This window comes from Parasteatoda tepidariorum, chromosome 4 (genome assembly GCF_982258835.1).
Source record: "Parasteatoda tepidariorum strain Cologne lab strain chromosome 4, Ptep-v5.0, whole genome shotgun sequence".
NCBI classification, from domain to species: Eukaryota; Metazoa; Arthropoda; class Arachnida; order Araneae; family Theridiidae; genus Parasteatoda; species Parasteatoda tepidariorum.
The window spans coordinates 52,106,131-52,131,169 of NC_141758.1; the positions used below are offsets into that span (position 1 = coordinate 52,106,131).

General features: G+C 29.1%; 1 protein-coding gene across 16 annotated transcripts in view; it reads right to left on the minus strand.

Moving 5' to 3' along the window:
* The window catches only part of LOC107440889 (uncharacterized), a 123,379-nt gene that overhangs the window by 13,875 nt on the left and 84,465 nt on the right, over window positions 1-25,039 (minus strand). For 14 of the 16 annotated variants that reach the window (XM_087161134.1, XM_087161135.1, XM_087161140.1 and 11 more), the window contains 16 exons: window positions 24,793-24,861; window positions 22,803-22,826; window positions 22,449-22,475; window positions 20,886-20,921; window positions 20,192-20,245; window positions 18,598-18,627; window positions 17,259-17,282; window positions 15,549-15,611; window positions 11,990-12,055; window positions 10,169-10,222; window positions 8,644-8,682; window positions 7,308-7,343; window positions 5,415-5,447; window positions 3,574-3,624; window positions 1,994-2,041; window positions 668-736 (listed from right to left, as the gene is read on the minus strand). In XM_087161134.1, coding sequence (XP_087017260.1) covers window positions 668-736; window positions 1,994-2,041; window positions 3,574-3,624; window positions 5,415-5,447; window positions 7,308-7,343; window positions 8,644-8,682; window positions 10,169-10,222; window positions 11,990-12,055; window positions 15,549-15,611; window positions 17,259-17,282; window positions 18,598-18,627; window positions 20,192-20,245; window positions 20,886-20,921; window positions 22,449-22,475; window positions 22,803-22,826; window positions 24,793-24,861 — 723 coding nt within the window. The remainder of the gene's footprint in view (window positions 1-667; window positions 737-1,993; window positions 2,042-3,573; window positions 3,625-5,414; window positions 5,448-7,307; window positions 7,344-8,643; window positions 8,683-10,168; window positions 10,223-11,989; window positions 12,056-15,548; window positions 15,612-17,258; window positions 17,283-18,597; window positions 18,628-20,191; window positions 20,246-20,885; window positions 20,922-22,448; window positions 22,476-22,802; window positions 22,827-24,792; window positions 24,862-25,039) is intronic. The other 2 variants (XM_087161127.1, XM_087161128.1) reach the window with 2 other exon arrangements.

Sequence of the window (25,039 nt, forward strand, 5' to 3'; positions counted from 1 at the left end):
TATAGTTTACTTTGTATAAGAGAAAATGATCTTTTTTTGTTAACGAATGAAGCAAAAGCTTTTTTTTTCGCACATCGGTTTTTTTCCTGCGCGTTTTGCTTTTGTCTTTTACTATGTCTTTATTATATTTATTATTTGTTTATGTATTTTATTGTAACTTAGATACATTTTTGTTTTGTGTACCTTTCAACTTCAATGCATAAGAAGTTTGTTTATGCTCCACATGGCGTCATGCCTGTCTTTGTGTTAAGTAAGAAATATATAGTGAAAGAATTGAAATCTGTGAGAAAGAATCTTTGTGTAAGAATATGGAATGTGTTATTTGAGAGAATTTACATTTGATGGGCTTAGCTTACTGGAAATAAAATGGAAAGAACAGTTGCTAACATAAACAAATGCCGCGTTTCAACAACCAATCAAAATCGAGATATACACACCACGTCACTTTCAAATATTCCATTTTTTTAACTTCTATTCTGTTAAGCCTATTTGGAATACGTCTTAATATTCTCTCTGTGCTAGGCGCATATTTGATTTAATTTTTACAGAATTAGTGTATGCACTAACCTACAATGATGGAAGAGACGCTTAAAGTTTTTAAGAAATACTTGTTTATTTTGCTGGTGGTTCTTTTCTTAAAAAAATTTAAGTAATGTAGCCCACTTACCGCTTCCTCCGCCGCCGCCGTTTCCAGAACCCCAGTTCCAACTCCATTTGTTTCCGCCCCATCCTCCACCTATTAAATTATTAACGCATTGAATTGGAAAAAAATATCTCTGATTATTCCATATTTTTTCACAATTTGCATTTTAAAGCAACAAGAAGTACATCTGCTGTTTTTTTACATTATTTTTATTAGCTTTTCTTATTAATACATTAGCTCAGCGCATTTTCTCTTAAATAACGTAAAATATAATCTAGTAAACGAAAAACTAAGTCAGTTAAAAGTTTAAAACACTCTGACATTTTTTATTATTTTTTTTAAAAAAAAATTGCACACATTTTAATTTAAAAGCTGTTAAAATTCTCTTAAAAAATTTAAAATATTTGAACCTAATTCATTAAAAGCTGGGATAATTTGTTTGTTAAAACAAAGGCTTTATTAGATTAATAATTAGAAAAAAATCATTTAAAAGAATTATGACTGAAATGTTCTTTAAGACAGACCCTTGCGTACCTAGATTTTTGATTGGTGACAAAGTTAAAACTTAAAATATTTAATAGTAAAAGAATACAAAATATTTAATTCTAAATTGACCAAACTGTCTTTGAAAGAAACGCGCTTAAAAGAAGCAGAATTTTCAAAAGAAAGAATAAATATAGCAATAAAGAAAACGAAGGAAATAAGAATAAAAATATGACCACCGAAGCCGACGTCTTCAGGGGATACCGGCCTCGGAAGCCATAAAACAAAACCTTTTCTATTGAGAGAGAGAGAGGCCAAATTAAATGCCAAAATTAACTCCTTCAGTACCCCGAAGGTTTTGTACAAGTCCAGGGAAAAATACATGAAATACATAAAACCAATTCAGAAGAGAAATTGAAACAAAAACTTGAGAAAATAAAAACTCATATTAAACCGGTCAAACAGCGATTTCACAAGCAAACTAAATGCAAAGGAAACACTTAAAACAAAAGAAAACAACGCCCTCTATTAAAATGCGCAGAATAAAAAAAAAAGAAGAGAAAAAGAAGATTACGTAACAAATTAATATAATGCGCCCAGTTAAAAGAAATAAAAATCTAGTATTCTTCAATCATTTTCTTAATCAAAAAATTTTTATTCATATTTTAATTTTTATCAGGTCATATTTTTATTTTAATTTCCTTTGTTTTCCTTATTGCTATATTAAAATAATTAAAAGCGTTACACTAGTGTAATACAGATAATTAATTTTTTTATTGATTCAAAATTTTTTTAAAAATACATCAAGCTAAAAAGGAGTACCACCATTTTTGGTGAACTAAACCTTTTTGCACTATATATGCTTACCTGTTGGTGCAGGTGTTTCGACGGGGGATAAAGTGACAGTTCCACCACCTGTAATTAGCGTAATAAACGTAAAGTATATATTTATTGAAAGTTTCATACTGTTACTCATGTTGTGATTAAATTAATTATGACTAAAAATAATACATTATTTTTATGAATACAAGATATACTATTTTGTGTTTTGCTTGTTCCCTTAATTTAAGTACAGGGTTATTCATAATTCCCTCCGCCTGTAAACGCAATTTTTCTTTACTACAACTGACTTCAGTGGTAGGGTAAACTAACCAGTGAAGGAACACTTAAGCTTCGCCTGCCTTTTAAAAAATCGTATTAATTTCAAAATTCGTAATTTTAGTTAAATGGCAATGTCAACATATTTGCTACTAATTGCAAATTATGTAAAAAAATTGCAGAGAACTTACATAATATTGCTTTAAAGTTTTGGAGGTTCAAATAACAAGTAGTAAGAAGACCCAGTGAAGGAACAGCTTTTATCAGTGAATAAACACCCAGTAAAGGAACACCTAATTTTGGTTATTTTTAATGCTCTTTATGAATTTATAAGCCATACAAATATTTAAAAACAAGCCTATTCTTGAAATTATAACATATAAATACTTGAAAAATGTTAACTTTCTTTTTTGTAATCATGAATTGAAAATTAAAGTGTCAACATATTAATACATACTGTTCATTCACTGGGAAATATATGCCCAGTAAAGGAACATGCCTGTTCCCTTACTGGTTAAAAGTTGTTTTTCGTATTTTTAACATACTTTTGATGCGGAACATTACTAAAGGTACAAGAAAATTAAAGTTTATCTTTTATTTTCATTAACTTAGAAAAAAACCCAGTAAAGGAACACTTGTTCCTTCACTGGTTTTTCATCGTTTGGTGATCCAGTGAATAAACACCCCCTTATCTCAGTACTTTGTTATGCTATGGTGCTTGAAAAAAAATAAAACGTAACTTCAATAACTATATTTTGAATTCTCTTTTTCACAGTAAGAAAAATAAAACTATTACATGCAATTAATTCCACTTCAAACATATGCATGCAAACACTCACCTTATAATTTTTTCAAAGAAACAAGGTGTTGCAGAGATACTAAAAAATTCAAAAATTTTTCCAGAGAAGTCTATTTGACCAGGTAATCCAAAACATTGCTAGATGACTTCCTATTGTTTGGCAGTAAGCTATTGTTACCAATCAATCTAAAGAAAAACTTTCAAATTCTTATTTTTAATCAATATATAAGAAATGTTCCTTCACTGGGTAGTGTTCCTTCACTGGTTGGTTTACCCTACATGTTACTGCAATCTACCGGCAACTGGAAGTACTATCTACCGGAAAGTATTGTCATATCGGTGCATTATATTTGTTGATATTTGCTATCAAGATTTTCAATGCAGGATCGAAAACTAATTGAAATGGATCGAAAAATATGAATGGCTTTTTAAGACTAACCCATATTTAATGCGCCGAAATGACATTACTTTCCGTTCCCTCTAATATTTTTCAGTTTCTAAAAAAGGTAAAGAAAACAGAAATAAAATATTTTAATATAAGCTGACTTACCATCACCACCTTTAGAACCCCATCTCCAATTCCATCGATTTCCACCACCGCCTGAGGCGAATGAAAATTAATTAATTAAACATTATTATTTTTACGCATATTTGCTTGTAAAAATGTACATTATATTCCTCGAGTTAAAACAATAAATATATTAAAAAGTGCATTTTATAAAATCCTAAAAAAATTAAATAAATTGAATTAAAATGTTATACATGTTTAATATAAATCAGTAAGCTAAATAAAATTATTTAGCATGTTTATGTTGCATATGCAAATGAAACGTGCATTTTTATAAATTTTCCCCATAAAGATTACCAAGCATAATTTTGAACATATATTGCTTGTTAAAATTTAAATGATTATCCTCATTTTGACTGATACAAAAACTAATTAATAAATTTAGAATAAAAGTATTTTTTAGATTAAAAATATAATAAAAATTTAAAGTAAACGAATAAACGCAATACAAAACATGAAGTTTAATTTTTTTCGTACAAAAACAATTAATAATGAAACGTAATTTTTTTACAGTTTTTTATGGGGTTAGTGTAGAAGAGTATTAAAAATAAATTTATAATCTATTGTTAAATTGTGTTAAAAAGCAAATGCAATCAAAATGGAACTATTTTTTTGTATCTACAAAGCACAATCATGAGTAAATATTTGTATAATGCTTATTGTAATTATTATTAGGCATTAAAAATATTTATTTATAATCAAGATATTAATTTTCTTACTTCAGAGACAAACAATCACATTATCAATCCATTTTAAATATTCATTCAGCAGAAAAAATATTTATTTAGCGGAATTTAGTGGAGATACTGCTCACATAGAAAAACTAGGTTTTAAACAATTCAATAATTAAGAAATTACGCTTAAAGTAATACAGGGTCTTTATAATTAAAGTTCCACTTTGAAATGGCTATAAAAATAAAACTACCCGACCAAATGTCATCAAACTTGGTAAATGTCTATTAGAGGTTATGGGATTTTAGTTCCCGCAAAAAAAAACAAAAAAAAAAGTTCAAAAATTCACCGCTAGCGGTGAATGGCGCTGTATGCAATAAGGTTTAACGAAATAACAGGTGCAACAGATAACAAACCTGTGACTTGAAATTTTGCCATAATTTTCCGTAAACCTTGCTGTGTCATTGGACCTTGGCGTTTTCCTCTTACAGTACGGAACTTTTGTAAAGCCCTCCGTTCATTGCTGTCGCATTCATAGTAACATTTCACGAGTAAAGCACGGTCTTGCATGGTAACCGACATTGTCGACTCAGAACACTGACAGCTCAGACAAGACGCCTCACTTTTATAACTGCAAAGTCACATGACGTGTAAAACAAATTTGCATATTTCACATTTGTTTAACACTATTGCATACAGCGCCATTCTCCGCTAGTGGTGAATTTTTGAACAATTTTTTTTTTTTTTTGCGGGAACTAAAATCCCATGACCTCTTATAGACATTTACCAAGTTTGATGACATTTGGTCGGGTAGTTATATTTTTATAGCCATTTCAAAGTGGAACTTTAATTATAAAGACCCTGTATATTGGATAGTTTTAAGAGATTGAATAAATCCTCTTCAACTTCTAAAACGTTTATTCCGTCATTTTTAAAAATTAACATAAATTACATATGAATAATAGAAGGACAAAATTTACTTAATCCATAACAACTTTTAAATTTTAAGTGTTTTTAAATTCTTAAATGATCTAATTGCTAAATGATGGTTATTTAATCGTTTAACTTTTAATTATTAAATGATTTAAAAATCATATCAAAATACAATTAAAATAATAAAATTTAATTAAAATAACAACAAACTATCTTACTGGATGAAGAACTGGAAGCAGCTGCTGAACCTCCTGAAAATCGTAAAATACGATTCTTTTACAAATAACAAGTAAAATACAACAGAAACAAAATATGAAAATACACTCTGACAAATATATAATCCTTAAAATACTCTACCGATGATGGAAGATGAAGTAATTTGTGTTTAAAAAAATATTTTAACATTAAAAGCAAATCCATTCAAGAAAATTTTTTTTGCTAACTATTATTAATTAACGCTTTAATTTTTAAATTAAACATTATAATCTCATAAGCTTTATCTAAATTGATACTAAACTCTATGGCGTGACAGCCTATGAAGGGCCAAGACCCACGGTGTCCATTCCAGCTTTCCTGATCTTGGGCTTTGACGTGTAGGAGCAGATAGTCAGATTGCAGTTTGATTGCCGCAGGAAAAAAGAAGGAATATTTAAAAACTATTTTCAATAAATTCTAATTTTCTCTCGCTAAACAAACAGGCTTTGATGTTTTTAATCTCTTCTGAGTCGCGGGGGCTTACGGGATGGAGCGTTCATCTTCCAATGAGGTGAACTGGGTTCGAATCCCAGTGATGGCATGTAGATTCAGATTCCGCACTCTGTTCGCACCCACCACAGTGCTGACGTAAATTATTCCCAGTGGAAGATACGTGATGGGTTAGAATTCCTTTTCCATCAGACTAACCGTGAAGGATTTTCGTAGCTTTCCTCTTCATGTAAGGCAAATACGGGTAAATTTCATCAAAAAGTCCTTCACGAAGTCAAAATTTCTCTCACTACTTGATCTAGGAGTTCCCTTGTCTTCTGGATTTAGTTCAAAATTACAAGGATACGGAGTTGAGCATTGGCAGTCGTAAACCCAAAATTGGATCGGCTGTTCAACGACGGTTATAAAAAAAGTTAGAAATCTTTTCTACCTCCTAATTAGTTCTTCGTGTTTTAATAAAATTTTGCCTTTTTTTATTACCTAAGAACAATTTGCGGCGTCAAATGTGTTTATATTTATATATGTTTTCGACTTCACATTTTACAAAATTTCTAAAAATATATATAATGGGAGGCTTTTACGGAGCACCTGAATAATGTGAAAAAAATTCATTACTATACATTATGGTGACAGAAGTATGAATCTTAGTGACCTTCACTGAAACTTTCAACTTTTTCTCCTTTTGGTATTAAATTACTTCGTTTATTAATTTGTTTTGCATCCCTAGAGATTAATGGTTGTCATTTTGAAAAAACTAAATTACAATACAAAATTTTTTTTTTGCGTTTTTTGCGGAAAAATAAGAAAGATTAATTGTATTACTCAAACTCAAATTGTTTTACGTTTTCTCTTCTCTTTTGAGCATTTTTGATATTATTGTTTCGTGTGAAACGTTCTGAGCGAACAATTTGTCATCTTTGAGGAAATTATTATTGTCCCATATTGTGTTATATACGAATTGTGTCAAAAGAATTAGGTTTATTGAATTAGATTAATCAGAAAATCAGATCTTGACAAGCGAGAGCAGTAACACGCCTTCATATAGTAAAAACGGTATTAAAATCAGAAACAAATGTTGGAACACTCGAAGAATGTATCAAGATGACACAAGAATTAGTTAACAATTAGTTAACAATTTGGGGTTTCGTTAAAAATCACGTGATTATCATAAATAAAAGAATACTACACTAATTTTCTGAATTGTTGAAAACGAGAGATTAACATTCAATAGTTCAATAGATCAATAGTTCAATAATGTAATCAATAATTCAATAATGTAATCAATCGAGAATTCTAAAGTGTAATCAATAGCTATAAAGAATTTATTTCCATTTATTTATATATATATTTTAAAAATTAAAATAAGGGAAAAATGAGCGAAACAAACAATTCCACTTAATGCTTACCTCCGGTACTTGAACTTGATGCCGCGGCAGCTCCACCTAAAATATACAATGTTTTATTATGAAAACTTGATACTTCCATAAATGAAGGGAGGTTAAAGTAACTATTCTAGTCTTCGTCATTTTATAGGGCTATGGCCGAAAAGAATTATCAACACAAGGCCACGATGTTATTCTTTATTCTGGAGTGGACTGAGTACACTTTTCTATCTTTAAAACTCTTTTTAGGGTCTTTTCGCTTGACTTTGTTTTTTCAATTGTGCTAGATTTCATGATTAAGGGATATATTTCTTGATTATATTTTGTGGCTCAAAGTTTTGTTATTGAAAAAGAATAATGACACTGTATAAAGTTGAACCTTTCTGTCCTTTAACACCATGTTAATTTTTATAAACAAAACTACTCGTGTCATAGGTCAAGTCCAAAAATGCTCCATTACGAACCGTTTGAGTTGGAGTAAAGTCGTTAGGTTTCTATTGAACCTTAGGATATATCGCTTCCTACTGCAACTAGAGCCACAAAATTTCGGGAAGGTAGATGAGGCTTTTTTCCACCGAAAATGTCACCAAAATAGATGATAAAATTGGTCACCAGGTTAGCGATGGTCCCATTGTTAATAAGAGTGCCTTTTATTTTGCTTGTGAGTTGTTATTGTGTGTTGTTAAGATACGTAAAGTCACCAAGCTATAACATCGATGTTTGGAAGAATGGTGATTGGTAAAAATAAATGAATAATTAAATAAATAAATAATTAAATAAATAAATAAATGAATAAATAAATAAATAATAACGGCAGATTCGTTACTTTAAGCCAAAAATATACAATAGAGGTATATTTTTGCCTAATGGACATTCTTCATACTGTTCAATGTATTCGTTATACATATTTCTGATAGTGCTGTTTGAAGAGCTATTTTTGGAATACTCTCGATGCTGAATCATATTTTAATTCATTTTGCACAAAATAAAGATCTCCAAACATATTTCCTTTAAGATTAATGTATGCTTTTTTTAAATCGAAGCAACATTTCAAATTTATACCAGAAATTAAAATTCGGATATAGTTATCACTGTTTAAATAATTTTCCTAATTAAAATAATGTATTCAAGATGATCTAAATCTCAGAGAAGTCACTTGATTCCTAAATACATTTGCACTTAATTTAGGTTTAACGTGAATTATTAAAATTTATAATAAATACAAATTAAATATTTAAAAATCTAACCTTAAGTTAGCGAATATAAAATTAAAAATTAAGAGCAAACAAAAAGTTGATTTGAATTTGTTTAAAAAATATTTTAAACTTGAATTATAAAGCATTACAAATGAAAAATATACCTCCACTTGACGATGAGCTTGAAGAAGCTGCAGCTGCACCTAAATTTAAAACTCAATTTAAATTTTTCATGTAAATAAAAATAAATATATGTAATTAATCAGTGAATAAGATGCTTATTATTTCTTAATAATTCTGTTTTATTCAGTACAAGAGTTTAAAAAATTAGAGCTATAGTTCTGATAAAAAAAAAATTAATTAAAAATTTATTGAAGTAATCGGAAGAAAAATAGTAAATAAGCCATATGAGTTTAATTCTAAAATTATAACTTAGATCTGTTCTTGTTCTTACTTGAGTATTAAAGTATATTTTGATTCAAATTCAAAATTTTTTTTAATATGAATAGGCATTTCATACTACGACTGAAGAAGTATCTGTTTGTCGGTTTTAATGTGTAAATAGGCTTTCCTATATGATTTTAGAATTTATGAGTGCTTAGTTAGGCTAATGAGTTTTAATTATGCGCAGTGCAGCAAAAAAAAAGTAAATAAAAAAAAAACTCACCACCCAAAGTTACCTTTGATCTAATGATCAGATCTTCACACGCAATTATAAATTCGTTTTCTCAAAGATGCCAATAACGTTTGGAAAATATTTACTAATTTTTTTTTAGTTTCATTTTAAAAGAATGGGTCGAATGATTCCTAAGAAATAAAATTTTATAAGAATGTCATATTTTCAAAATTTTATTTCTTAGAGACTGTTCTACCTATTTATTTCAAATTTTGTATTTTGCCATGGAAAATTACACACTTTAAAATAATGTAAAAATATATACACCTTACAATTCAAACTTTTTTCGACTATTATTAAATAAAATAATAAAAACATAATAATTTTTTTTTTGCATAGAAATACTTTTTGAAGAACAAATTTTATAAGTGTGCAATTTTTTTAAAAATTTGCTGCCAAAGCTCTCGAGATATGGCGAGATAAGCAAGAAGTAAATTTAACATTAAGGCGACCAAACTTTGGACAGCTCTCCTGATCAAACTATGGGGACCATATTTCCCAGATTGCTGCCACTCCCCATACTTAGGGGGTTGGAAATCCGAATTCATTGAAAAATAAGGTATGTTTCTCCAGAAAAAAATACGTTTTTGTGTCTGATTTCGTAACTTAAAATATTATCTGCACTAATTAATTAGCCTATTTGAGGTCACCTTTTCGAATCAAAAAGATTGAGACATAGAACGTAAGGATCCGATTATTAGATCAAAAGTTATTCTGGTAGGTCCGCTTTTTATTCTGAGCACTGTACATAGAGTTCCAAACCTGCCGAAAATCCGTTTGATTTTTTAACTTAAAATATCGTATACACTAATTGACAAACTTAAGTTTAGGTCCTCGAACCATTAAGATTGACTCTCAGATTGTGAAAGCCAAATCATTAGATTACAAATCTTTCTGAGTGTTCACTTTTTTTGCGTACTTTTCATTATCGTAGAAAAGCTGAAGTATGCGAATTTATCGTATTTATGTCAGTTTTGGTGTTTTCCTCTTCATATCAAATATTATTTACTTACCACCACCACCATTGGAGCCCCAGCCATTATTGTAGCCTCCTCCGTTGCCATTACCTTTGAAATGAATTTAAAAAAAAAACAAATAAGCAATAAGATGCAACAGCCTAGACAGTATCTAATTTAATTTTTGAATTTTATAGATATTATAGGATACATTACAAGACACATCATTATTAGATATATACAGATCATTAATAATCATAGAAAACTGAATGAAACCATATTAAAGCACAAAAATGCATGCAAGGTGACCCACATCAATCGTCTTCATAGCTAAATTTAGGTGTCCTTGTCATTTAGGAATTTTAAGAAGCATAGAGATTGCAAATTGATATTTAGGCGAATTAGTAACAAAAAAGTTACCGAGATGAACAAAAAGTCACTATTGAATTTTTCGAAATGGAAAGCACCAATTGTTAAACAGAGGAAAAAGTACTGAAATCAGGCAAGAATTTTGAAAAAACTTCGATGAAGTGATCTCATGTCAACTAGATGTTTTTTGCAGGGCTTCTCAACGTTTTCGCCATTTCTTTTCTAGATCCAGCAAATACGCCAGTTGATGTTGCTTGGTAAAAGCTGTAGTGGTATCATTTTTTTCTCTAAATTTTTTCGAATTAAAATATTGGATTTCTATTATTTTTTATCAGGTGCCTTATCTGGAAGATCCTGAAATTTCAAAAGTGGTCGTGAAACCACCAACCATTTTTGCAAGACAAACTTTTATTGTGGTTCGCATTATCATAGTCTCAATTTTTTACCTCAGTCATCAAGTAAACGATTCATTGTGTAATTGGCCACGATGTAGTTGGTGCCTTATATGGAGACGTTTTGGAACAAGTTTCGGGTGTGTTAAAACAACCATTGGCAGAGGCAAGTTTTGAAGTCTTACAAACTCGACTTATATCCTGGTACTCAGCTGCAGTCTGGAAAAAGTTAAGAATTTCCGGATTAGAATAAAGTGGTCGAAAACTGACTGCGTTGCAATGGAGGATGCGAGATTTAAGTTAGGATTCAGTTACAAACTGATGCTCTCAAGTCACTTTGGTGTTGCAACACCTGCCACAAACAATGTAAACTATCCTTAAGTAAAAACGGTTGACTTAGATATAATAGCAGAAATGGCTGATAAAATAACTGAGGTTTCTTTTATCAAAGAAAGCGCAAATCTCAGCAGGAATATTAAAAAATGCATTGAAGCCTGTACATTGGAAATAAATATGTCATCGATGAAGGTAGATAAATTGGGTAAAAGAAATGAAAATTTAGAATTGCGTTTTGAAAAATTTTAGGGGCATGAGAAGATTAGGCCTCCCAAGTTTTCTCCCAATAAACGACCTCACCTCATAAGCCCACAACGAGCGGTTTCATATGAGTTAACTAATTAATTACTAATAATGTTAACTAATTAGTTGCACTAATTAGTTGCACTAATTAGTTAACATATTTGAAGTCACCTCTTCGAATCATAAAGATTGAGACATAGAACGTAAAGATCCGATCATTAGATCAAAAGTTATTCTGGGTGGTTCGCTTTTTATTTTGATGACTGTATATAGAGTTCCAAACCTGCCGAAAATTCGTTTGATTTTTTAACTTAAAATATCGTGTACACTAATTAACATACTTAAGTTTAGGCCCTCGAACCATTAAAATTGACTCTCAGAACGTGGAAACCGAATTATTTGATTACAAATCGTTCTGAGTGTTCACTTTTTTCGCGTAGGTACTTTTCATTATCGTAGAAAAGCTGAAGTATGCGGATTTATCGTATTTATGTCAGTTTTGGTGTTTTCCTCTTCATATCAAGTTTTATTTACTTACCACCACCATTGGAGCCCCAGCCACCATTACCAGCATTATTGTTGCCTCCTCCTCCGTTGCCATTACCTTTAAAAGGAATTATTTTAAAAAACAAATAAGCAATAAGATGCAACAGCCGGGACAATATCTAATTTAATTTTTGAATTCTATAGATATTATAAGATACATTACACGACACATTATTATTAGATGTATACAGATTATTAATAGTCATAGAAAAAATGAATGAAACAATATTAAAATACAAAAATGTATGCAAGGTGACCCACAGCAATCGTCTTCACAGCACAGTTTTGGTGTCCTTGTCATTGAGGAATTTTAAAAAGTATAAAGGAAGTTTAAAAGTAATTTCAAAAAGTATAGAGATTTCAAATTGATATTTAAGTGAGTTAGTAACAAAAAAGTTACCGAAATCAACAAAATCACTATTGAATTATTCGAAATGGGCAACACCTGTTCGTTAAACGGAGAAAAAAATACAGAAATTAGACATGAATTATTTAAAAAACTTCGCCGGAGTGATTTCATGTCAACTAGATGCTTTCTGCAGGGCTTCTCAACCCAGCGAATACTCCAGTTGCTGTTGCTTGGTTAAATCTGTAGCGGTATCATTTTCTACTCCAAAATTTTACGAATTAAGATGTTGTATTTCTATTATCTTTATCAGGTATGCCTTATCTGGAAGAATCTGAAATTTCAAAAGTGGTAGTGAAACCACCACCCATTTTTGCAAGACTTATTGCAAGACTTTATTATTGTTCGCATCATCACAGTCTCATTTTTTTTTATCTCAGGGATGAAATAAACGATTTATTGTGTAGTTAGCCATAATGTAGTTAGTGCCTTATATGGGGATGCTTTGGAGCAAGTTTCGGATGTGTAAAAACAACCATTGGCGGAGGCAAGTTTTGAAGTTTTAAAAACTCGACTTAGCCTTAAAAAGTCTTAAAACTGGTGCTCTGCTACAGTCTCAAAAAGTTAAAAAAACTGCTTTCCGGATTAGAATAAATGGATTGAAAACTGTCTGCATTGCAATGGCAGATGTGAAATTTAAGCTAGGATTCAGATAAAAACTGGTGATCTCAAGTCACTTTGGTGATGCAACACCTGTCAGAAACAATGCAAACTATCCTTAAGTAAAAACGGTTGACTTAGATAAAATAGCAGAAATGACTGATAAAATAACTGAGGTTTCTTTTACCAAAGAAAGTGCAAACCTCAGCAGGAATATTAAAAAATGTATTGAAGCCTGTACATTGCAAATAAATATGTCATCGATGAAGGTAGATAAATTGGGTAAAAGAAATAAAAATTTAGAATTGCGTTTTAATAAAATTGGAGGGGCATGAGAAGCTTAGACGCCTCAAGTTTTCCCCCAATAAACAACCCCATCTCATGAGACCACAACAAGCGGTTTCAGAGGAGAAGCAAGGCGTTGTTGTTATAATCTCAAGTTTCAAAATAAAGCCAATCTGTGTACTGATGTTTGCGGATACAAACTTCTTTTAAACGATTAACCTCTGTTTCAACGACGATTAATAACAGAGTTTTAACGAAATACCGTCTCTTCGTACGAGATTTAACGTCAGGATCAAAGTTTGTCGTAGATACTGGATCTGAAATCTTGATTTTAACTTACAATTTAGCAGAAAACCTAACACTGATAATGATTTCCAGTTCTATTAGTGAGGATATTTTACGTTAGCAATGTGGTTGGTGCGAGCCGAAAGCAAAATTTGTATAAACCAGTCACCACTGGGATTCGAAATTAGGTCACCTATTAGAAAGCGAAAGCTCTATCTTTTGAGTCACAGCAACTACAGCTATAGGTTCGAGCATAGTCATCTCGACATAACTGAAACTTTACCACCTACTAAAGTTATTACACTGACTATGATCAAACGATTTTCACGCTGGCCAGAAGCTATATCTTTACAAGACTTCACGTCAAGATCAAATTTTGTCGTAGATACTGGATCTGAAATCTCGATTTTACCTTACAATTTAGCAGATAACCTAACACTGATAATGATTTCCAGTTCCACCAGTGAGGATATTTTACGTCAGCACTGTGGTTGGTCCGAGCCGAAGCAGAATTTGTATAAACCAGTCACCACTGCGATTCGAAATTAGGTCACCTATTAGAAAGCGAAAGCTCTATCTTCTGAGTCACAGCAACTAAAGTTATAGTCACCTCGAGCATAGTCATCTCAACATAATTGGGCCTCTACCACCTACTAAAGTTAATACTTATTATCTGACTATCATCAAACGATTTTCATGCTGGCCAGAAGCTATACCTATACCTGGCAAAATTGCTGTTACAGTAGCAGGAGTATTTTAGTCTTCATAGATATGTAGGTTTACTACTCTTTCACGAGTGATCACAGGTCTCACAGTCAGTCATCACAGGTCTAGCTAGTCAGTCGGTGTCAGCACTTTTTTGCTCCTGGGAAAAGTTTAGAGAGACATATTGTCTACACGCAACTAGCTACTTTCCTAAATCAAATGGCGCGAACAAAGATTTATATGGGCTCCTTAAAGCTACAACCATGTATCATAAATCGTCAGCGTGGTTTCAATTTTTTCGACTTTCATGTATTTATTTTTTCGCAATTCTTAGGCATCATCATTCGATCTCATTCATGGAATGGGTCATCGTCTTTTTGGTGAGTTTTTTCAACCATCAAAAGACAACCTCGCACCACATTCCTTTGTTACTTTATTAAGTGAAAATTTCAGGATCTGGAAACCAATACCTACTACTTCTTACAATTCTAAGCGTAATATTTTTTGTTTTTAAGGATCTCAACAAATGCTCGCATGTTTTCCTCCGAAGGAAAATTTGAAAATCCTTAGTACAGCCATACGATGGTATATATTGGGCATTGGAGCGACAATCTAAAGTTTTCAAGATCAACATTAACGGCATTGGTAAGTATGTTTCTATTGTGTAATTATTCAATTATTTGCAAATCAAATCGCTCACGCTTTTCCTTTAAAAAAACTGAAATGGACAAAACTCCAAATAACTGAATTTGACAGAACTGAATTTAAATTGAATCCATTTCCATACTTATAGAAAAGATGAGGGTAAGAACAGGAAGATAGGAAAAACTTAATCTATCAATCCTGAGTAACTGTTAAAAAAATCACAAACAATTCATATTATTTGCTAAAAGTGTTTCAGTTTTAATTTTTTAATCACCATAATATTCTTGTTTATCCAAGAATTATCTTTAATGAGTTTTTAGTTGCGTTGGCAGCATTTTTTATGTAAGTTATGTTTAATATTTAGTTTCTTTTAACATTAATCAGCGCCCAATATAGGGAAGAGGGTCTCAATTAAGTGCATTTCATTTTTGAAACGTGTATTTTTTTATCACGCTTTTTCAGATTATTTATTTATAGCAACTGTGAAATGTGACATATATAAATATTGCTCTTCGACAAACTTAGAACTAATTCATATCATATCACAAAACATTACAAAGGCACTTTTTACTTCTAGATTTCATAATAGCTAATAATAGTTATAATAATAAATAAAATGAGTAACCTGAGTTCCAGCCACCCCATCGGAAACCATTTACTCCACCATTATTGGAAGATCCTCTATTTCCTATTTAATTAAACAAAATTAGACAGAAATGTTAATTAGCAAACGGAAATATATTTTTATAGCATAAAAAAACAGTTGTTTTTGTTGTTGTTTAGAGTGGTATGTTGTTTGTTGTACAGTTGTTTGTGTGTTTAGAGTGGTAGTGAATCTCCAAGAGGCATGTATTCTGGCAAATACTAAAAATGAGGCTTAAATCGGACCTTTGAATCAGAACCAATTTAATATAAAAAGAATTTACTTTTTTCTTATCACATTATAGCACAATATTTTTTTCAAAAGTAAATGTTAACCACTTTTAAAGGCATCAATGTTGCAACCTGTTGTTCGGAAATCTGATCATCAGTCAACTTTTTTTATAGATATCTCTTTATACTTCAAATGTGCTGCGTACATAATAGCTGTATATTATACATTCTGCAGTACATTAACCCTTTGACGTAGATGGGATACCGTTATTCCTTTTATATATTTCTTTTTTGACGCTCTAATTCCAAACAAAAATGTATTTTGGTAATTTTTAACTAGAAAAAAAAACAGTCCTATAGTTTCTAAAATCTATTAGATTATCAGCAATTGTATTTATACTAAATATAAAATCCAAAAGAAGTATAATGAATTATTTTTCCCATTCATATTTAAAAATTTGTCAATAAATGATTTTGTAAATTTCAACTATACAAAACTGTTGAAAAATTAAAAAAATTACTGTTTAGAAGAGATCCATCCGTGTTTGGAGGATTTTACTTTTAACGCCAAAAAAGACACCAAAAATAAAAGCATATCCTAACCATCAATTATTAAAATGCTGAATATAACATTTTTTCATTTATTTCGATCTAAATTAATATAAAATAATGAAAAAAAGTATGAAAAATATGTTTCGTAAAAATTCTGTGTCGAAGGGTTAGCGAATTGCGATAATTTTAGTGACCTCGTTGTGAATATACTTTCTATTTTACATTGATTGACGCTAATAACTTGACTCTGCTTATGTGTGAAAAAAATTCACGACATTTACTTTGCACAAATGAGAAGAACCTAACACAGTAAAAATGATCAAGGTCTCTCAAATGAAGTGGCTAAAATATGTATTTTGAAATAGCAATGAAAATCCTCTTAAAAAATAACCATCCAAACACCAGAGGGAAAAAGAAAAAGATGAAGACCTAGAAAAGGATGGTTAGATGGAGTAGAGAAGTGGTTAAAGGACTTAGAGTAAATAGATAGAGAAATATAGCATCGAATAGATCTAGATGGGGTAAACTGACTGAGACACTGCCTTGGCCGGTAACCGGCTGTAGGGCCTAAGAAGAAGAAGAAAGGAAAAGACTGCATGACTACATTGTATGACTCTTTAAGATAAAAATGTTTTAAAATTAAAGTATATAAGGAAAATAAAATAAACAATGTCTATACATAATGAAAGAAAGTAATTAATTCTGACATTTGTGGATGTTTTTAATGGATTAGCATTAATTTTTGTACCAAGCATTTGGGTTTTGATTTCATATCGTGATTTATTTGTTTATTCTTTTTCGTAAGGTTACAAGTTCAAAGTAAAATCATATTTCTTTCTTTTAATTTCACTGATAGATAATTATTTTGACATTTAAAGTTTCACTTAAATTTAAATCAAAAATAGCTTACCGAAAATGTTAAAGACTCCACTACCTGAAATTGTTGACAAAAAAATGTATTATTTGTTTATTTAAACTCTTCACTGAAATAAGATTGCTCATCATATCACGTTTGAAACACTTTTCATAATTGAAAGAAAAAAAAATTTTTTTTTCATGATTTCAACGTTGAAAAGAAGGGAGAACTGTTTATATTTAAAAAAAAAAAAAAAACATTCTAGCAAAAATATTGAAATAGGAATTTTTTTTTTAAAGAATATAAACTATAATATTTAAATTAAAATTATTACTTATATTCTTATATATTATTATATTATTATTTAAATATATTATTATATTTAAATTATATATTCCCACAAATCTAGCTGAAAATATCACTCCTATTAAAAAGGAAGGCTTCACCCTAAAAAAAGAGTGAAAATGTATTTTTAGCACATTGACTGAAAACGAAAATTTTAGAGCGAAGTTATAATCACAGCATCATTTAATGCCAAATATTCTTAACAATCGGTAAATTATTTGCGTCAGAAACATAAATATTACAAGTCAAAATCATCCGTAGGAGATGATTCAATGCAATAGGAAAAACATTGTCTCCAAACGTTTAGAAAAATGTCTCAAGTATGTAGGGTGGTAGAAGCTGTGAAAGGGGTTTTCTTTAATTAAGGGAAGATATAAAATAAAACTGCGTCGTATGAGCAAAATGTTTTAATGAAATACATTTATTAAATATATCTCTTTGCTTGAATAAGATTTTATTTTCGTCTATTCTTTGAAAATATTGATAAAAAACAATGAGCGTATTGAAGTTAATGAACGATTAAATTTTTTAAGTATATTTTTTACCGTAATTGGCATGTTATGTTGAAAGTAGTTTTCTTGTTTATTGTCCAGTTATTTTATAGTTATAAAGTAGTTTTCTAGCTTATTGTCCAGTTATTTTATAGTTATAAAGTAGTTTTCTAGCTTATTGTCCAGTTATTTTATAGTTATAAAGTAGTTTTCTAGTTTAATATATCAGTTTAATTTTACTGAGAATAAATCGCACACTAAATGAATAAATAATAACTCCGTCTTTTAATAGAGTTTAATTTTAGGAAAAAATTAGTTTTATATACATTTATACTAAATTTTCAGCACAAGTAGTCTCTTTTAATGCTATATGATGAAATGAAATGAAAACTAAAAAATATTCATGAATTTACCTCTTGATAAAAACAGTTTTTGAGGAAGTTTAATTCAAATTTAAAAAACAAAAAATTAGAATTGAGATTAAAGGTAATTGACAAACCATTTTAAAGGCAACAAAAGTAAAAAATTTGTATAAAAAACATATAATCTTTCCGTACCTGTTCCAGCTGATGAAGTTGCTACGGATGCTGAAAATAATATTCGAAATAATGAATCCCATTTAAAATTGATAATTCGATGGTGTGTAATATAAATTCGATTATTGGATAAATTAGGCGATATATTATTATAAACATAGAATATTTATTATATCATGTATTATATTATTATATTATAATAATTAGATCAAATTATTAGACGCACTGTAGTTTTTTAATAATGACATGTTTTTTTAATAATGACACGAGTTTATATACAATACGTTTAGATTTAAACATACATGTAATGGGTTTTTATTCATGAGATTATTTATATACTGTCTATCTGTATTGATTTTTAACGTATTGCAATGCAATGTAAACCAATTGATATACAAACGTGTTATATACAATGAAATGACAAATGAGAAAATGAACAGTGTTATATAAAAATGGAATGTTAAAAGTATGGGGACATTTCTGACATTTTAATTTTTGTATATTTTCTCATTTTAATGACTTTTACTGGTATGTAGATGATATTAAAACAATTGTTACTTCCTGGCAACGTTATTTTAACTTAATTATCAGTATTTTGCTTAAATATATTTCCCTTTTTCTGTTTACGGTTTCATATCATGATCCCAATTTTATGGTTTTGGATGCTAAAAAGTTCTCCATAATACATTTGTAAACATTTTAAAAACTGTTAATTTTTCGAGAATACCGTATGAGAAAGAAGGCTAGTCCGGTTAGCATTGTTAAAATTGAAATTTAATCATCTGCTTTACGTCATAGAAACCATTCCGATTTTCAACTACACTTTCTCAAAGGTACTATAAGCCTAAATATTTTTGTTAAGAACTTCATTAGAATCTATAAACTTTAAAAAACGAGAAATTCGCATTTATTTTTGCTGTAAACAAACAACGTTATTTTTAAGTACTCTTTGCATTTACTGTTTGGATATACTATGCTAAAAACTCGTATGTTTAAAATTTCATATCTCGGGAACTTTTCGACTGATTTCGCTGAAATGTTGTATTTTGCAATGAAAAATTAAATTTTTTTAAAAATAATATAAAAAATTATATGATTTACAATTCTACATTTTTACGACTATTATTAAATAAAATAATAAATAGACACCTAAAGTTATTTTTTTCATGGATTTATCTTTGGATAAACGAATTATAGAATTGTGCCCAAAATGTTTTCAGTTCGTTGAAAAAATTTTCCGACATATGGCGAAATGTGCAAAAATAAAAAATCGTGTTACGGGGTCCAAATTTTGATCCCTTATTTTCACAAAATTTTTAGAATCATATCTCCTAGATTGTGGCTACTCCTTATATTTTGGGGGTACAAAATCAGTACCGGACGGGAAAAGGATATTTTTTTTTCAGAGAAAGTACATTTTTGTAATGCATACTTCATGTCACTGTCCCGAAAAAATAAGAATTTAGAACGCGTGAAGACTGATTATTAGTTTAATAGTTATTCAGGGTGGTAAATTTTTTTTGCGCACTGTACTTAGAACATAGCATAATCTGAAACAAAAAAAATTGTGAAAAGTTCATTAAACTGATTTTGTTTGCTTGGCATCAAAACTTACAGGAACCAGGGAAGTTGAAATTCCATCTTTTAAATCCTCCCCCTCCTCCATTTCCTAAAAATAATCAAATTATGATTATCAGAATCAGAAAAAAGGAAGTTGTAAATGATTGAACATTAAGTACATTAAAAAAATCAAAGACATACAAGCTAGAAATGAATAATAGATAACTATTACGTAAACTTTGTGAGAAAAAATAAATACATTAAGTAAAAAAAACTTTTCTAATTAGACAGGCAAATTGTGTAAAATGAATGTAAAAAAAATTGAAAATCAATGGAAAAAAAAAAAAAAAAAAAAAAAAACGACCGCCATTGAATTTTAAAAAAACCTAATGATTGGCATTATTAAATAATACTGTCTGAAATCAAGTTTCTCAACTTCTAGATTAGCATAAATTTATAACCTTAAGAAAATGCATTCATTATTCAAAGCTCTTATGCTTTTAAATACTCGTATTTCTTTAATTTAAACAACAGCGAATATGAATTTAGTAAAGAAATTCGCACAGCGCATTTTTGACACAAGTTTTCGTTGCATATTTCGTTTTAAAATTCTATTTGGTACCTTCGTTATTTGTTTCGTCGTTATTTGTTGAATATGTTGATACTTTCACTTGTTGCAAGTTTCACTTTATTACTAATAACGATTAGTTTTTCTAAAATATTGCTAATTTGAAAATTTTATTATTTACCTCCTCCAAATGGTGATTGTGCACCTAAGTCTCCACCTAAAAATGGTGATAAATATACGATATAATTTCTAAATAATATTATAAAATAATACTATAAAACAGTTTTATATAGTATCGTATAATATTAGTGTAGGTATAATATTAGTCATTTAGTTCCATTGAAATTTTTGCCAAGATATTATTAAACAAAATTATCAATATGGGCCTTCCAAATATAAAAGCAAAGTTTTAATTTTTTTTTCTTTAATAAATAAATATATACGAACTAGTGTATGTATGCCAATAGTATTTAAGTTAGCTCTCATGAAAATTTCTCGAAAACCTTCATTTATTGATTAATGCTGGTAGATTTGAGCATTTTCCAGTTTTACTAACATAGACGTTTACATGTTATGAAAATATTGAAGTTTGCCTCACATAATTTATGTCCATTTGTCAGTCCTATGTTCGTTCATAAAGCCTATCAATTGACCGTAACCAAATAAACTCAAAAGTCAGACGTTAGGAGAACTCTCTATTACCTCGAATTTCAAAGGCACCTATAAACTTCATTTTACAAGCTTTTAGCATTCATATTTCTAAAAAAAATGTTTAAGATATTTTTATGAAGTTTTGTTTTTAAATATTAACGAATTTTCTCTTGACCCTTCAGCGCTAAATTTTTATTAAACATATTTTTACACTTTTTTCATTATTTTGTATTAATTTAGATCAAAATAAGTGAAAAACATTGCTAATAATTTATTCATTCTAATAATTTACGGTAATGAAATACACCATGAAACTAAAGCCTTTTCTTTCTTTGTGTTAAAGGTAAAACCATCCAAACGCGGCTCACTTCCAAAGAATAATTTTTTCAAATTTGCACTTATTTGCAGTTATTTAGTTTTTAGAGATACAGTTATTCATCATTGAAATTTCTTTATTATACAAAATCAATTATTGATAAATTTTTGAATATGAAAGAACAAAAAATTTCATAAACCTCGTTTTTGGATTTAATATTTTAACACAAACATAATTCCGATAATCTAACATATTTTTTTAATAACTATAAGACATCTTTTTATAGGTCAAAAATTCCAAAATACATTCTTGCTTCTAATTAGAGAGTCAGAAAATAAAATAGGTAAAAGGGATTTCGGATGCCTCAAAGTGCTAAAATACTCTTATTGTTAAACACAAAACATGCCTCTCATTCTATATTATTAGTTTGTGAATTATTTCAATATATCTTTTTAAATAGAAAATGGGGGCAATATTTTTATATACTTTGACAATCGAAGCCTGAAATAAAATAATTGATTTTTGGAAGTTATGAAACTGCAGATTTGTGTTAATGATATATTGTTGGGAATACAAACCGAGGTGAAATTGATAATTTACAATTATGATCAAATTTAAGATGAATTCTTATATAGAATTTTTAATTTTATAGATTCATGCTTTATGAAATTTTCAACTTTATGAGAAGTATTATAATATGTCACTAATTTAATAATAAAAAATATATTTGAGTTATAAATTGTAAGTTTTGGAATAAATTATGAACTTTTAATTTACCTGATCCAGATGATCCTGCAACAGCAGCTGAAAGTAAATTAAACTAATTTATTTAAGCTCATAGCTTTGTTATAAATTCATTATTTCAAACAATAAATACTTTTTTTGAAGAAAAAAATGGTATTTAGTCTAAAATTTATAAACTAATATAAGTTTTAATAATGTGACTAATAGTATCAATTATATTAGCTGATTCAACTCAAAATAATTTTGCATTTTAATTTAATTGATAATTCAGATATTGCTTGTAAAATAAATTTTTTTACATCAAAATTTATATTTACTTTTAAGTCTAATAATTTTTAATTTGAATTATTTAATTTTTATTGATAAATAAATAAAAAAAGAGCTCACTTCCAATAGCTGAGGCTCCACCACCTAAAGCAAGGCAAAAATACAAATATAAATTATATTAAAAAAATCTGCGTTTAAAAACAAAAATCAAAGATTAACGATAAAAGTGAAACAGAATTTCTACAAAATGTTTGTCTTTAGATTTAACAATAAATAAAAGAAGACTAAATCTACAAGGAAAGGGAATTACCAGATTAGAACTCGCTGAACTAAAGATTAACTTAAATCTTTTTATCGAGCTTGAAATGTTATTCTCTTTCAACAGTTTCGCTATTCATGTACAGTACGAGGGGAGAAAAAAGAACACCGAGTCACTTTTGATCTATTGTTCTATCTTTTGATTAAAAAACAATTGTTAGTAATTACTCATTCTTTTATTTAATAAAAGACGAAAAAATTTCAGTTGTAAGGTAAAAAAATTTTTTTTCTCATCATAAGAAATGCAATTTTATATTACAAAATATAAAATTTGATCACTATCAGTCAAGTTGAAGAGCTCGCTAGATCGAAGGGAGTACCGAACCTGCAACCTGTCATCGAGCACATCCTGATTTTCTTTCTGCTCTCAGAAATTAGCTGTAACCGACTGCAAGATGCAGATGTCATTTTTGTTATTGCGCACTTTTACCAGCCTATATAAACTCTGTGAAACCACAAAGTATTTACTACTGTTACTACTCAGTGTGTTATTCACTTTTGTATTTTAATTTATTTTAAGTTAGTCACTCAGTTTTGTGACTGTATCTTTTTCCTGAAACTAAATATTTTATTTTTATTCTCTTATGTATTCATATTGTCTTTCGTTCCCGAAAATGTGAGAACGTTATACTAGTTCTTACAAAGTAATTCCTGATTCATCGAGTTTCAATCGAGTAATAATTTGTGCAATGAATCCCATTATTAAGCATCAATAATTTTTAATATTACACCCGTTTCAGCAATTTTAAAAGTTAAAATTTGTTATTCGTCGTAAATTAGTCATAATCTTAATTTATCACACCTAAATTTATATATTGTTTTCAAGTACAGTTATTTATCTTTAAAAATCAAAGTAATCTCTTAGTTTTAAACGAATAACATCTTGTTTTGCGTGAAATCATATCATTAATATATTTTATAAATTATCTTCTTTTTTCCTTTTCAAAAGTATTGGCTTTTAAAAATAAGAAGAAGAAGAAAAAAAAACAAGGATGTATGCGAGGAAACTACGGGGGTTGATGACCAGAACAAGTTGGGGTGATGCCTCCAAGCCGATATTAACCTCTCACAGTACAGTACTTTAAAATGATAGAGTGCAAATTTCTTTACAATATGTGATGCATATTATTATATAGCAACTAATAATCTTTAAATAATATGGTAGCGAAATATTAAGATAAAAAAATTTTAAATTTCAAAGTGGTAACTTTTGATGTCATCTCGGAAGTGACAGAGGACTGCTAAAGGTTAAAAAATTGTAAGAAATGCCCCACCGTTGCTTTCGTTGATTTGAGTGTTCAACTTGACGTAACTCATATTTTGTTTAGTGGAAACTTTAACAATTTGAAATATGATATGTTGGAAAACTGCCATACATCAAGCACAAAGTTATAATTTGATGTAATGAAAAGGCCTTTTTTGTGTGTGAGCTTGACATTGAGTTATTTAGAAAATACAAGTTTTATCAGTCGTTGCAATTTTAAATGCTTTCCTGCAAACTTTTTTGCTGCTTTAAACAATGACTATAGAAAAAAATGGAATGCTAGAGTGGACTTAGGGCTCAAGATAAAAAGTGGAATTTTTATTATAATATAATTCAGCGAACCATTATCACTTTGTTCACACTTTTGTTATCATAAAGTTCCATTTCTACGTAAAATAGTAAAATAAAAATGATAACCAATTGTAGTAAAGTCATTTTTTTAACTTATAACTTAACATAAAATAATTCTTTGATAAAAGTTTGATAGCTTTATAGGCTATCAGTAAATGAAATTAATTTTGCTCTCACCATTTCCTGTGGATCCCCAGTTCCATTTGCGAATAACTGTTTGTCCATTGTTCCCATTGTTGCCACCACCTGCATCAAGAATGAAATTTAACATTTATTCAAAAGCTCCGAAATTTTTAAGACAATTTTCAAGAAATATTGTTGATTATACATTCGTAGGGTTTGAAATGTTTCAATAAAATATCTGGTGTTAAATGTAACAATGTTACAATTTGATCGCAATCAGAGTCAAATAATTCTTGAGTTA